Source organism: Macrobrachium rosenbergii, chromosome 4 (assembly GCF_040412425.1).
Source record: "Macrobrachium rosenbergii isolate ZJJX-2024 chromosome 4, ASM4041242v1, whole genome shotgun sequence".
Classification (NCBI taxonomy): Eukaryota; Metazoa; Arthropoda; class Malacostraca; order Decapoda; family Palaemonidae; genus Macrobrachium; species Macrobrachium rosenbergii.
In genome coordinates this window covers 73,618,843-73,633,842 of record NC_089744.1, presented here as the reverse complement: position 1 = coordinate 73,633,842, position 15,000 = coordinate 73,618,843, and the positions used below count along the sequence as shown (strand labels likewise).

Genomic DNA, 15,000 nt, shown 5'->3' with positions numbered 1-15,000 from the left:
TGTCACAACCAAAAGACCAGCGTATTGGTGGACTAAGTAACAGACTTCTCACAGTCTCCAATCACTTACTTGAGTAACTGTTCGTATCTGGCCTCTCCCTCATGGAGACTGGTCACGGCGATATCAGGTCGAGTGATATATTCGTTGTCTACGTAGTCTCTTAGTTTCTCAAAGGCTGGAGAAATCTGAAGAAGTGAAATAAAGCCGGGAAACTTTCTTTAATTTAGTATTTTCTCTCAACGAACCTCAAGACTATTACCACACTTATTATTATTCAGAAGGTGAACCAAATTCATACGGAACAAGCCCACAGCGGCGTGACTTGAAATACAAGCTTCCAAAGAATGTGGTGTTCATTTGAAAGAAGGAACAGAGGGTAATGTGAAACACAGAAAGAGGAGGTCAATTATTAGAAAAGAGCAAACTAATGATAAATTTCTAACTCGATTTTACAACTCTTTTATTCTTAAAGGTACGAGAAATGCAAGTTGCCAATGAGGAAGATTTATTCTTAAATACGTGGCTTGTAAATGGGCAGCGATAAGAATAACGAGGTTGTATAAAACAAATGCTGTTACCTAATATTTTTCAATCGTTTCCTATTCCTTTCACAAGCACAAAATGATGACCTAGCACTTTCACATCTGTTAACAACCCTTCCTCATTTACTCAATAATTCGTTAAGGACACTTAACGCATGAAAACGGTAAGACAATAATTATGTTTTGACTATTGATGCAAACGCAGCCGTAGGCCATCCATTTTGTAATGGGAATATTTGCTTCTGAAGAAAATACGCAGAAACGAAAGTGAACTCCGATGTTCTCAAAAATACCAACCTCGAATGAATTACGTGTCTTTATTTTAGAAATGGTATAAATTTTTAAGTTAAAGGCCACACACTGGGACCTATGAGGCCATTCAGCACTTAAAGGAAAACTAAGAGTAAAAAGCTTTCAAAGATGTAACAGGGGGCAAACCTTGCCGTTGTGCTATGAAACAGTTGCTAAAAAGGGTGGAATAGTAAGATGGAAGAAAGAGAATTGAACGGAGGTACAGGAAAAGGAATGAAAGGGGCTGCAGCTAGGGGCCGGAGGGACGCCGCAAAGAACCATAAGTAACGCATACAGTGCACAGCGTAAGGTACACTGATGTCCCGAACCACACCCCCCTACTACGGGATTTAGAAATGGTGAAAATGCAAAAGTAAAGAAGTAACAGAAGGCAGCCATTGCTTTTCAGTAAGAATTAATGGGCTAAGATGAAAGACTCGACATATTAAAGAAAGCATATGAACATACTGACACACTGACCGTCAGATATTCTGCCCTAAAACGCAAGACTGCAGTATCTGCAAAAAATACAAAACTGAGAAAAATGGTAGATACTGCAGTTTTCCCTTGCCTTACTACTGATTTTGCAGATACTGCAAATGGGACCCCCTAAATAAGGCATTGAAGAATCATTCTGAAACTGCAGTAAATTGTGTATTTTGTGTTTCACGAGCCCAGTAGGTAGCATATCTCAGTTTCGACAATTTCGCAGATATTGCAAATGGGACCCCTTAAATGAAGCATTGAAGAATCATTCTGAAACTGGAGTAAATTGTGTATTCTGGGTTCCACGAGCCAAAAAAGGTGGTATATCTCAATTTCGAAAATTTTGCAGATACTGCAAATGTGACCCCCTAAATAAAGGATCGAAGAATCACTCTGAAACTGTAGTAACTTGTGTATTCTGGGTTCCACGAGCCAAAAAAGGTGGCATATCTCAGTTTCGAAAATTTTGCAGATACTGCAGTTTTCCACTTTAGGGCAGTATTGTTTTCAGTACCTGTTGCGCGATGACTTCTGTGGCCTTCTGCTTGAGTATATCTCGCTGTTCCTTCGTTACTGTATCCGGAATTTGGGAGAAGGGAGTCCACAAGGGACTCTTGGTCGCGTCCCTCACAACGAAACGGCCGATGTTCTGTCCAACTCCTTTCTGCACACAAATAAATAAATAATTAATCGGTTAATTAACTAGAGAAATAATTCAATAAATAAATAATATAAAGATGTAATAAATAAAAAAAACAAATGAATACACAGGAAGACAGATAGATAGATGATAGATAGATAGATAGACAGATGGCTAAATAAATAGACAGACAGGTAAATAAATAAATAAACAGATAGGTAGATAAATTAGTAAATAAATAAATAGTGAAAAAACAAATAACTAAAAATGTAGGAGATAGATATAGAAAAATATAATTTAAATCAATAAATGAATACATAAATAATCATAAATAAAACAAAATGCCAGACAATTAACAAATGAAATGATCACATAATAAATAAATAGATAAATATGACTTTCATCACAATTCCAGTCATAGCACCAACGTGGGCCTGATGATATTTATCTACCGCCGTTGAACGACGGTTACATTATAACGAGACTCTCACCATAGATATGTGGTGGTGCACGACGCCCGTCTCGACTCCTTTCTTCATGAGCAGGATGATCTGATCTATCTGTTTCGGGAGCTGCCGATACCTGGCCAGTACCTTCTCGAAGTCCGATACTCCCTCCAGAGTCATGTAGGATACGAGGCGCTCGAAGTCCACGTGGACGCCTTCAGAGTATCCTATCGGCATCAGGAACCTTGGAAAATAATGGTGTCTTAATGTTAAAGTTAAAGTCGTCCTGGGTCTCTGTAGGCTTATAGGGCAGGCGCTGATCTCCTGTTTCTTAGGGAAGCGTTGAAAGTGAGGTTGGTGGAGGTATGAAGCTAATTAGTGAGGAGGCTTCCTCTTCTGGAAATGCAAATGAATTAACTCTTGGATTTCAGGAATGGAGTGTAACGTAAAATTTAGGCCAAAGGCCAAGAGCTGTAACCTATGAGGTCATTCAGTGCTGAAACGGAAATTGGGAGTAAAAAGGTTTGAAAAATGTAGCAAGAGGAAAATCTCACTGTTGCACTCTGAATCAATTGTTAGGAGAGGATGGAAAGTGAGATGGAAGAAAGAGAATATGAATGTAGGTAATGTAAAAGGAATGAAAGGAATTGCAGCTAGGGACCGAAGGGACGATACAAAGAACCTCGGGTAATTCCTACAGAGCACCACGTGAGGTGCACTGGAGGCACCACCACCCTACCTTCCCCAGTTGGCAACAGGCGGGAATCAAGCCGCGCAACTAAAGTAAAGTTTTACCGTTGTGCTCACCCTTGAAATCGGAAACCATCGACGTATGCCCGTATCTCCGCCTCGAACGTCTTCAGGTTGGCGAGGTCCTGCTGGAGAGTCTGTCGCGGCTCCAGGTCTCGAGCTCTCGCGAGAAAAGCTTTGCACTGGTCGTAGCGTCGTTGGTGGGCCTCAAATGACAGGTCATCGAGTTGGTCATCGTAGTCCCGGATACCGACCTGTAGGAAATAGCGCACTGGTAAGTAAAAGAATGTCGATTATGATTATCATGAATTATGTTAAATTTCCAGTGCGATGATGCATGAGGCAGTTAAAATCTGCACTCACCATTCACATTATCTAGGGCATTGGCCTTGCTCCCTTTCTCTCTCTCTCTCTATATATATATATATATATATGTATATATATACACAATATATAATATATATATATATATATATATATATATATATATATATATATATATATATATATATATATATATATATACACACACATATATATATATATGTGTGTGTGTGTCAATATTATTGCATAATACAACAGTTTTCCCTTTATACCAGTCCATAGAAAACGACATTTCTGGGTCACACCAACCTCGCATGAGTCACTAAGTTGTGTTCATTTGATGAGGAAACGCAAACCATGATGAAAATATCCTTTTAGGACAATTTCAGAAACGATATCTTTCGTAACTTTTCTTCTTTGCTTGTACTGAAAGTCAAGCAAAAGACATAAATTGCTGAATTATTTCACAATATCCTTGGAAGAGTTAATACTGGCACCACTTGTGTACTCGCATTTTGAACATTTTACGAAATATTTACCGTCATAGATATTGCCATTTGCAGTTAAGGCCGGACACCTGCTGTTACTAAATTCGTAGGCAGTGCTTTGAACTGTTTGCTTGGTAATGCCTTGATCGTTAGTCATATATTTCTTTGAGAGAGAGAGAGAAGAAAAATAACGCCCAATAACCTATCCAGACAGAATTTGCGAAAATAATTTTGAATTTGGTGTAAAGAGAGAGATAAAGCCCAAAGATTTGAAGTGTCTCTCAGTTAAAAGCTACGAATATAATTTTGAATTTGGGAGAGAGAGAGAGAGAGTAGGGGGGAGGAAAGCCCCATAATCTGACGCGTCTTCCAGTCAGCACCTACCAATATAGTTTTGAATTTGGGAGAGAGAGAGAGAGAGAGAGAGCTCAATAATCTGACGCGCCTCCCGATCAGAAGCCACGAATATAATTTTGAATTTGGTATGAAGAAGAGAGAGAGACTAGATTCATTGCTCACCGCTGATGCGAACTCTGGTGAGTCAGCCATCCTCCAGTTCCAATAATCGGAGCAAAGCTCCGCCAAGGCGGGAGATAACTCACGGGTGGATTTATCATTGCTTGATGACATTGCTGATCAGTCACAGCTGAGGAAAAAAAAAAACTGGTGTTATGAAGTTACAGATTTTTCGGACTAGAGCGTTATGATTCAAATACATTCTGTAAATTGAACTAGTATACAGTATACGATATATATACGAGTATATATATATATATATATATATATATATATATATATATATATATATATATATATATATATATATATATATATATATATATATTCATATATAATATAATTTACATACAGTATGTGTGCGTGTGTGTACAATAACCTCTTTCATGTAAGACACGAATCTGTGCTTGCAATATTCCTCTTTGACAGGTCTGTACAAACTTAAGTTAAATGATAAGATACTGATTTTGGTATCTTTCTTAAGGCGAATCATTTTGATTTATGTCAATATGTTTAAATAGGGAAGACAGTCAAACCTAAGAATTACTGGAGCTATCTCAGAGTAAAACTCTCTAAAACCTCACAGGTGCACAAGAATTAATAGTTAGAGACGTCGGTGATAAAAGTATAGTACAAGGCTAAAAAGTGGAACTTTGTAGACGCTCTTCTATAGTGCCCACAGTGCGCCATGTGGAGTGCATTGACTGCAGTACCTTCTTACGAGGATAGGCAGAAGAAGGACAAGAAGACATAGGAAGTACAGGATATATGGTGTGACAGGCAATTGAAAGGAAGGGGCTTAAGATCAGGGAAGCACGAGAGTACCTGCTACTCTGCTAGACAAAAGTGAACGGTGGAGCGCGCGCGTGTGTGTGTGTGTGTGTGTGTAAGGGGGCGGGGAAAGGCTTCGACGGGCTGAGAAACCTTCTGTTTACGCGGAGCTCGTCCACAATTCAATAGTTAAAGTATGAATATGGCAGTTACAGAGTACCGCTCACGTGTATTTGTGTGTGCGTGTGTATGTGGTCGTGTATTTAATAAAACGCAATGGTATAACTCAGATCCGTTGCAGCCTATTGTTTTCCCGGTAGCTGACTAATTCCGTCTGGGCAACGTGCTATATAAATAGCTGCTGCAAGTTCACTTATAGAATTTTTTTTTTTAAGAAGCTTTCCCTTTAGTGCGCTGAAGAAATCTCCCATTGCCTCTTTTAAGAGAATTTATCTTGGGTGGATTATGATGAAATAGAAGACTGCCTGATGGTCTTTAATTAAACTATAACATTACGCAATGTATTGATATGTCGATTCTCTTATCTTTCTGAGAAGAGAACAGAGATTACGAAGGCTAAAAATGATACACAAATGAAGACAGTCAGCATCAGCTTTCATGATTTTTCCCTACCTTATCTTCCCAATGAATTACGAGAAATTAACCTAAAACTTACTTATCACCTTCATTAACTCGCTGATAATCCCCCCAAGGTAATCCTCAGATTCATAAGTGAAACTCATGGTAATCCCGGCCTCAACAGTCACAATCATTTGTACACAATCGGCCGAAGTTCAGCAGAAATAGATCATACGCAGTGTAGACTGATTGCAATAAAAGCACAAGTAGCAAAGGAAGTCGATTTCTCGAACGGAAGTGCTTGTTTCTCTCGAGAGACGAAGAGCTATTTGATTGTTTTAAATTTGCTCTCAACTTGAGGGGAAAGGGTTTGGCCGAGTAGCTGCCATCCTACATGATTTTGTACCACGTGTTATTTTAAACTACAGTTATTGCTATTCTGGCTACCATTAACGGCAAATTCGTTTAACCAGAATTGTCATAAAAATACACTGGTGTATAACGAAAATAACACTAGATTTCTTTAACGTCACCAATGATAACTGAAATACAGGCAACGGTAGGCCTACAGTACATATGCCTAATAATCTTGGTCAGACAGCCATACTTTTCTTCTGCAGTTACCGGCGAATAAGAATCTTATCATGTTAAATCCATCTACAGTATGGATGTCCAAAGTTTTTTTTTCGGGGTACACTTAATATAAATTTAAAAGTCAAGTTGCCCATCCTCGTATTTTATATTGAGTTATACTACACAGTAATGAGTATTCCAATAATTCAACCGTATGTTACTCCATGAACGTGCTCACATTAACATTTAGTGTAATCGCCACCGAATGTGCAAAATATAAATACTTTATTCTATGGTTTATATAAATTAGGGATGGGACAACACTAATGTCAAATGTGCCACTTTTGGACCGGGCGGTAGGGTTCGGACGGCTCCCTGATCTTTATTGGCTATACTTCCCCTCTACTTCGTTTCAGTAACATCAAATATATGGCGAAATAGCAACAGTATCGTCCAACTTACGTGCAACACTGCTGATAATATGACGGCGAGGAAAACGTTATACCACAACCACCCAAAGATAAGTTAACTCAGCCAAGTAACTCGAGGGCAGACTGTGCAGCCATCATGGGTGCGTTGTCAAATTACGAAAACGCTAGCTGGTAACTGCGGGGATAAATATCTTAAGGCTTATATACCATTCAAGCATAGCACAATTCTAGCCTTTATTGCCGTGTTGTTTATTGTAACAGTAGACTGTCTTGGCGTTTTATTAAGCTTAAGGATTATGCGGCTTGGCATAACGCCTGCTCATTCGTGGTATCGTAGGAGATTGTGTGCATTAAGTTTTGGAATGTGGATGTTATTGCTATATTAGTTATAAACTAAGTAGGAACAAATATCTTATGATTCAAGTGTTACGATTAAGGTTAGCAATCGTAATGTGGTCTTCCTTTTCCCGTCGTTGCTTGTAAATGGGTGTTCAAGCATTGTTGTTGATTTAGTTGGCCTTATACCAGCACTAGCACTTGCTCCTTGTGCATCCCGTAGCGGTAATCATGCGATTATGTAGCGGGGACTGCACTTCCATAAATTTTCTGTTTATTTGTGAATTGATGCGTTTGGCACTTGCATCATTATCAGTGAACAGTTCTATTTTATTTATATATATATATATATATATATATATATATATATATATATATATATATATATATATAAAGTGTAAGATCTCTTTGCGTAGTTCATTTCGTTCACATCCCCTTCACTTACGAAATCAGGTTTTCAGGAACTTACTCGGGTGAGACGCCGCCGTATCTGATCGTGAGTGAGTCACTCCTTGTAAAAAAAAAAAAGCCCTGTGTATTGGGATGCAATTCGATCCCTTTGCTCAATCGGACCGCTTTCCTTCCCTCAGTGGGATACCCTCAATACATAATTAAGTTTTAAGCATATTTCTTTATTTCGGCTCAAGAGATATCCGGACGATGGTGAGGATATGAAATGATTTTGCTGTTGAATGGGTGATCCTTTTTTTTTATTTCAGATTCCCTTTTAAAATTATCAACAGAAAAAATATATATAATATATCTTTTAGATCCTGAAGCACCACATACTGTCGACAACTAGTAAAGTTTATTTACTGAACTTAACATCTTGTCTGTAAATTAAAGCCTACTAACTGTCTAATACTACTGCTACTACTATTACTACTACTACTACTACTACTACTACTACTGCTACTAACACTACTATGATGTCTTCTTAACGACGGGCAATGCCATTCAGATATTATTAACGTTACAGTATTCGATAACAACTATATGCACAACATAAATACAAACGAATTTCTTCATATTCACAGAAATAAAATGATTGGTCTAGCTCGACACAATAAGTGACTCACGGAAAAGTCAACGTAACGTCTTCACGTGAATGTTATGATTACCACAATTATATTCATACATATAGACTACTTTCCGATGGGTATGTAAATTTCATTAGCAGTTTCAAGACATTAAGGTGATATTATTTTATCTGAAAAAAATGTACGACAAGGCTTACAAGCATGGATCAAGAGCCGGTGAGAGAGAGAGAGAGAGAGAGAGAGAGAGAGAGAGAGAGAGAGAGAGAGAGAGAGAGAGAGAGAGAGAGTTCGAAATAATGGGCAGATAAATGATCTAATAAATGAGAAAAACACTTGATGACTCTTTGTTCATCTTAGGCCTAGTTTTGGAGACTCGAACTCTATTGACCCTATCGTTGGTAACTTCAGGGTTTAATCTTGAGGCTTATACCATGTAAACAAGGCACAACTCTAGACTCATAACCTTTCGTTCATTGTAATGCTACATTGTCTCGATGTTTAATAAGCTTAAACATTACTCTTTCTGCAGTTTCTCTATTCTTAAGACGAATTCATTCCACTGTTCGGCTCTTGACGAGGAAGGATTATGCGCTGTCCGCTTTTCGTCTCTTTGGGATGCAGCACTGTTTTTGCCTTGCATTTGCTACGGCAGAACTCGCACATGCACACAACAGCCGCCATGACCACTCCAAATGCCATGATCAGGAGAGCTGACGACACCTGTCGGAGGAAATTGTTGTTAGTGGGAAAGAAGTAAGAAGATTGGGCTTGAATAACTCCCATGCGAAGATTAAAAAAATTTCTCCCCTTAAAAGAATACCTTGAAGAGTAAAACAAACAAATGAATAGACTTTGATTCTTTTTTGTCAAAAACAGAGAAAAAGTTCATCATTCAACAGTATCATTCATTTTGGCTAGACTGAAATTCTAAAAGCTTGTATTATATGACGTTTATATCAACGCTTAAAATTACCAATTGAGGTTCATGAGATGAAAAGTTTGTCTCAAATAGATTAGTTACATACTGATTCATCGGCATAAATATTCATCTTACTTTTGCGATTTTTTTTTCGGATATAAAAAGTCATGATACTGTACTCTTTGAGATATTAAAAAACAAGACATAAGTTACCAATTTACCAAAGATTTCCCTCATCTAGACATACAGACATTGATATCTAAACATCAATGTTTAGCCGCCATCATCCTAATATAAGTTGCTCATTTTAAAGTCAGAACTTCTTGACACCGAAGTGAATTGCATTTTCTCACGGTTGAATATCATAGGCCTACTTTAGACTAGGGTTAACTGTTACCTCGAGAATACTGATGCTTTCGTAGGAAGTGACCATAAGCCCTTCATCACAAGTCTCAGCCCGCCACCACCGGCTCCGGAGTTTTTCCATGATACCGCTCTCGCTCATGAGCGCCATACTGGGGGAAATTCAAATGTCCAACTTTGGAAATGTCGTTGAGTACCTTTATTTTACACTTTTTGTGAAAACAGTTACATTTATTGCATTATATGTGTATTCTTGTTTTTGTCTAATGTTAATACTTCAATTAAAAACAAAAGCTCGTATTTATTATAATATTATTATCAAGGGGCGTGTTCAACAGCCAAGACAGATGAGGTCTGGAGCTATCGTTAAGGAAACGCAGACGATAAACTAGTTAACATAATTATTCTTCCCTTTATCTTATTCTATGTAAAGATAGTAAAAAAAAAAACTGATCATAATGAAAAGAACAAGAGGAAGAAACTATCTTGTGACTAATTAAAGAAGTCTTTAAAGGCAAATTTCTCTTACAAATGGTTAACAGCTGGTAGCAGAGGCGAATCCCGCGGGAGAATAAGAGAGCTTTTAGTCTCAAAAAGTTGCTGCTTCAACAGAACGAGGTTGCAGTCCTTCTTTTGGTAGTAATCTAGAACTGGAAAGAGAAAAACAAACTGAAAAGTATAATTATCTGCCTGTTAATCTAAGTACTGTATTGGCATGAGTTGAATTGCTAAAGATCTGTAGCTGTCAAGATTTCTACGTTGCTTACCGACGTAGTCTCCGATGAAGGCGTAATTCCCTTCAAGGGTGCGTTTGAGGGCAGCTTCGTAAGATGGCATCAAGACATCTTTACCGAAGGACATCAACTTTCGGTACGCTGTCGCGTACTCGTTTCCAGATACCTGTTACAGTAATATAATTTCAGTCTTTGGGATACATCGATATAAAAACAATGATGACACTTGCAAAATTGTTCTTCCATGATACACAAAACTTATTAAGAACACGTATTTGTGAACATATAAGAAAGTTAACTAGCCCTGGGAATTTTAATGGCTATTCAACTTGAAACAGTATGTTGTTTGAGCGCCAAATAAAAAGACTTCTTTAGTCCCTTGTAAATCTCTAAGTATGTCAGAAAATAGTATACATTTCTTGATAAATCCTCCTGCTAGTTTTCCTGATCAAAGCTACTCTCCACAAAACTGAAAGGAACATGGAATTACCTCGAAGTTGTTGATGTAAACAGATCCAGTTCTGGTGCCAAATTTATAGTCGGTGTTCACAAGCTCGGCAAGGTTGTGGAAAGGTAGCGTCATTCTGCATGGAAATGATTAGGCTAATGAACGAGCAGTATTGTGGTTTCCCGGTTGTTGGAGCCTTCATGAATAATAATAATAATAATAATAATAATAATAATAATAATAATAATAATAATAATAATAATAATAATAATAAGCATTAAAATGAAGGAGAAATGCACATTTCTATCACACGATATATTAAAAGGTAATAACAACAAAAATCATAGCACAGCCTGAGTATGTAAATATGAGAAACATAATGACTTTCACCTTGGAATAGTTTCACAAGTCATCAATTGTTAATTACTGAAATACTAGGAAAAGTTTTTGTCTATCTGTTAAAAGATTGTCTGCGAAATGAGTACATTACCTATCTGTTAGATATTTGTCTATTAAATGAGTTACTAAAAGGCAGACCAATAGTTTCTTATCCAAAACAAAACGATGTTAACACTCACTTAGTAACAGTGAAAAACGACACCAGATTGGACGTGTAGGCTGCAAAGAGCACCACGGACATTATCCAGGAAGTCCCGAAAACAATTCTTCCTGGCCCGCTTTTGGGCTCTGCATCTTGACCTAAGAGGAGGAAGTAAAAATAGTAATCGTTGTCAGTCCTTACATTGTTATTAATTACATTATTGATCCATTAATAGGCCCATACCAACTTGCTTCTTCGTAAGTAACTCCACAATTTATACGCAGCTGCTGAATTGTGGGTAAATTCCCTTGTGGGGAAAATTTCCATGGTTTTAGCGATGTCATGCATCTATGCAGAATATTCTGCAGCAGTGTGTTTGACCACCTGACACATAATGGCACCATTCATTTCACTTTTAAACATAGTACCTTGCTACCTGGGTGGTGATTCCCCTTTTTATATATACATACATACACACGCACACAAACACACACACACACATAAATATATATATATATATATATATATATATATATATATATATATATATATATATATATATATATAATTGTATATGAAAATTACAGAGGTTATATTTATATATAATTGTCTGAAAATTACAGAGGTTACATTTATGTGCATCTACATTATATATATATATATATATATATATATATATATATATATATATATATATATGAATGTATATATGAATTTATATATATAAATTTATATATATATAATGTATATATATATATATATATATATATATATATATATATATATATATATATATATATATATATATATATATATATATATTTGAATGCAGATGCACATAAATGTAACACCTGTAATTTTAAGACAATTATTTTCCAAGTGAACCGAGTTGTCTTAAAACAGCAGACACTACATGCGAAATACGTTAAACAGGAACTGCCTGCGAGAAAACCTGTTCTCAAAACGTGTACATACTCATGTATACCTGCATATGCTGAGCAGGTCTTTTGGGGTGAGGGTGCTCAGCCTTTGCTATTCTCAACTGTTCTTTTTTTTTTTTTTTAGTTTTTTGTTTACATAAAGTGTGTAAACTGTATGTATGGATGGATGTCTCTTCTTATTTATGTTATGTTTTTGTTTGTGTCCTTAAGAAATTCCCTTATAACTTTCATTTTCGTAAATGGAGTAGCCTATAGTTCCTCTTTGGACTGGTCGATATCGTCCTCGGCTAGCATTGTGCTGGGCCCGCGTTCGATTCTCCGGCCGGCCAATGAAGAATTAGAGGAATTTATTTCTGGTGATAGAAATTCATTTCTCGCTATAATGTGGTTCGGATTCCACAATAAGCTGTAGGTCCCTTTGCTAGGTAACCAACTGGTTCTTAGCTACGTAAAATAAGTCTTATCCTTCGGGCCAGCCCTCTCTAGGAGAGCTGTTAATCAGCTCAGTGGTCTGGTTAAACTAAGGTAGACTTAATTTTTGGAGTAGCCTACTATAAAATTTAGGCCATCACCCAAGCGCTGGGGTCCATGAATGAGGTCATTCAGCGCTAAAAATAAAGTTATAAACAATATTTAGGAAAAGGTGGAAAGTAAGATAGATCAGAATAAATATAAAAGCAGGTACAGTAAAAGGAATGAAAGGGGTTGCAGCTAGGGGCCGAAGGGACGCTGCAAAGAATCGTAAGTAATACCTCAAGTGTACCGCGTGAGGTGCACTAACCCAACTCCCGCCAAAACGGGGTTTTTATGATAACTGAACGAAGAGTATAATTAGCTTACCTTGCTGCATCATCATAGTAGCTGCAAACCACAAACTGTCTGCAAAAGATCCATTCAGTTCTCTCACGTCTGTTTCTCCTGATGTTTCAGTCGTTAACACTTGCTCTTTCTTCGCTTCTCTCACTGTGTCCTGCCCTTGAGGTCGGTGGTCCGTTGTCTTTACCTGAAATAAAAGAGGGAATTTGAGTGTTTTATGCTTTTCATTAAACAACCGTTTATGTTGGTTAGACTCCTCACCAATATATCCAGAAAGATTCGGAAAAACAGTGAATGCATTGTATATTGTTTTCAATCTTTCAGACGCTACTTCCACCACAAGCAAAATCTGTACGTGTTTACGTCTGAAAATGATTCTAAAATTATGTAAATACAACTCGTGAAATGGGCATTTTTAGGATCGTGTTGGCCGAAATCGAAATACGAAACAATGCATTAACAAACTGTTAATAAAACATGAAAAATCTCATATTTTATAAAATAATCAATCGGTTTAAAAAAAAAAATAATTCCCCTGAAAAATTATGCTCTGTGAAAAATGGTCTGGCCAAGACGATTATCACAAGGCAATGTTCTGGAACTTGAGTGACTGAATATGTACATATGCACTCTGTAGAATTACCATGGATTAAGGTAAAGTATAAGATTTGTGATTTATCTCCAAATCATCTGCAGTCGTAACCGGTTAAGGGCGATATTGAAAACGGGACCAAGATAAAAAGCGTCTGAGCTGAAATACTCTGATATTCTAACCAACGACGAAGAGCTTCCCTGGTTATCTGATAATTGGCTTAAATAACGATAAATTACATTTGAATCAATAAACGCTCGATGAGAGGAATGTTTCATAATCACATCAGTTTTCTTTTACGCCAAACGTGTTAATAATAAGAAAATTTATGACATTTACACCATTTTCAGGAATGAGAGCGACGATTTTTATTTGACTTATAGCCGTAAAGACCCTTTGTAATCAAGGCCTTGGGGCCGTTACTCACACCTCGTAATTGCTTCTTCGTTTGTCATTAATACAAATTAAGCCCGGCGGAGTTTTATAAAACTGTAAATAAAGCTTTGACTAAAGCAGTGGTTCTTAACCAGGGGTGCTCGCACTCCCAGGGGTTGCGAAGCCGGTACCTAAGGGGTGCAAGAAGGCTATGAATAATTAAAGCAAAATATATTTTTATACACTTTTTTTCTGCAAAAGAAATAAAAATTTAATTAAATTAAAAATTATAATTAAATTAAATAAAATCATTGATAATAATAATAACAACAACAACAATAATAATAATAATAATAATAATAATAATAATAATAATAATAATAATAATAATAATAATAATAATTTTCTTCTTATTTCAACAATTCAGGGTGTGCGAGAACTGACTGCTAATTTGAAACGGGTGCATTCACTGAAAAAGGTTAAGAGCCACTGGACTAAAGGATGATGGGCTGTTACCAGTACAGGTGTTTATAGAAACTACTGGTCACTTTATACCAGATACCTATGTAATTATAATAACCACACATTTTGGATACGCTTGTCACTACAAAGCCTTAGATCCAAATGCAGGAATATGAAGTAATTCAGATGTTTGGTAGCAGCATTCGAATCCGTATCCAGAGTATCAGAACAAAAATAAATATCAAAAGTTAATCTTCAGTTCTTTTCTAATCTCAGAAGTATTGAGGGCTGAAAAGTTGAGTATATATATTAGAAAATATATATAGCATTATATATATATAAATATCTTATAATGTGTGTGTTGTGAATAATTGTTCATCAAATGTTAGATGACTATGTAGGTTATATATACCACATATTCAGAGTTATCTATATATATACAGTATTTCCCAACATATGTCAATATATATAGGGTCTTATATATAGTGTTATATTTGATTTGCATATATATATAGTGTTATATATATATAATTAGAAAAGACCCATGAGCATTGGGGCTCCTGATGGGGACTCTTCATAATGAAAAGATTTATGAT

The 15,000-nt window shown here is 36.5% G+C and overlaps 2 protein-coding genes across 2 annotated transcripts in view; both read right to left on the bottom strand.

Moving 5' to 3' along the window:
• Window positions 1–4,597, bottom strand: part of LOC136838008 (uncharacterized) — a 9,367-nt gene extending 4,770 nt beyond the window's left edge. Inside the window, exons 1-5 of the mRNA XM_067102875.1 lie at window positions 4,487–4,597; window positions 3,213–3,409; window positions 2,451–2,649; window positions 1,834–1,983; window positions 70–185 (exon numbers count right to left, since the gene is read on the bottom strand). Coding sequence (XP_066958976.1) covers window positions 70–185; window positions 1,834–1,983; window positions 2,451–2,649; window positions 3,213–3,409; window positions 4,487–4,597 — 773 coding nt within the window. The remainder of the gene's footprint in view (window positions 1–69; window positions 186–1,833; window positions 1,984–2,450; window positions 2,650–3,212; window positions 3,410–4,486) is intronic.
• LOC136835685 (uncharacterized) overlaps window positions 4,489–15,000 on the bottom strand; it is a 28,622-nt gene continuing 18,110 nt past the window's right edge. Inside the window, exons 12-19 of the mRNA XM_067099541.1 lie at window positions 13,000–13,162; window positions 11,256–11,376; window positions 10,720–10,813; window positions 10,263–10,395; window positions 10,025–10,145; window positions 9,530–9,647; window positions 8,732–8,933; window positions 4,489–4,613 (exon numbers count right to left, since the gene is read on the bottom strand). Coding sequence (XP_066955642.1) covers window positions 8,754–8,933; window positions 9,530–9,647; window positions 10,025–10,145; window positions 10,263–10,395; window positions 10,720–10,813; window positions 11,256–11,376; window positions 13,000–13,162 — 930 coding nt within the window. The 3' untranslated portion in view covers window positions 4,489–4,613; window positions 8,732–8,753. The remainder of the gene's footprint in view (window positions 4,614–8,731; window positions 8,934–9,529; window positions 9,648–10,024; window positions 10,146–10,262; window positions 10,396–10,719; window positions 10,814–11,255; window positions 11,377–12,999; window positions 13,163–15,000) is intronic.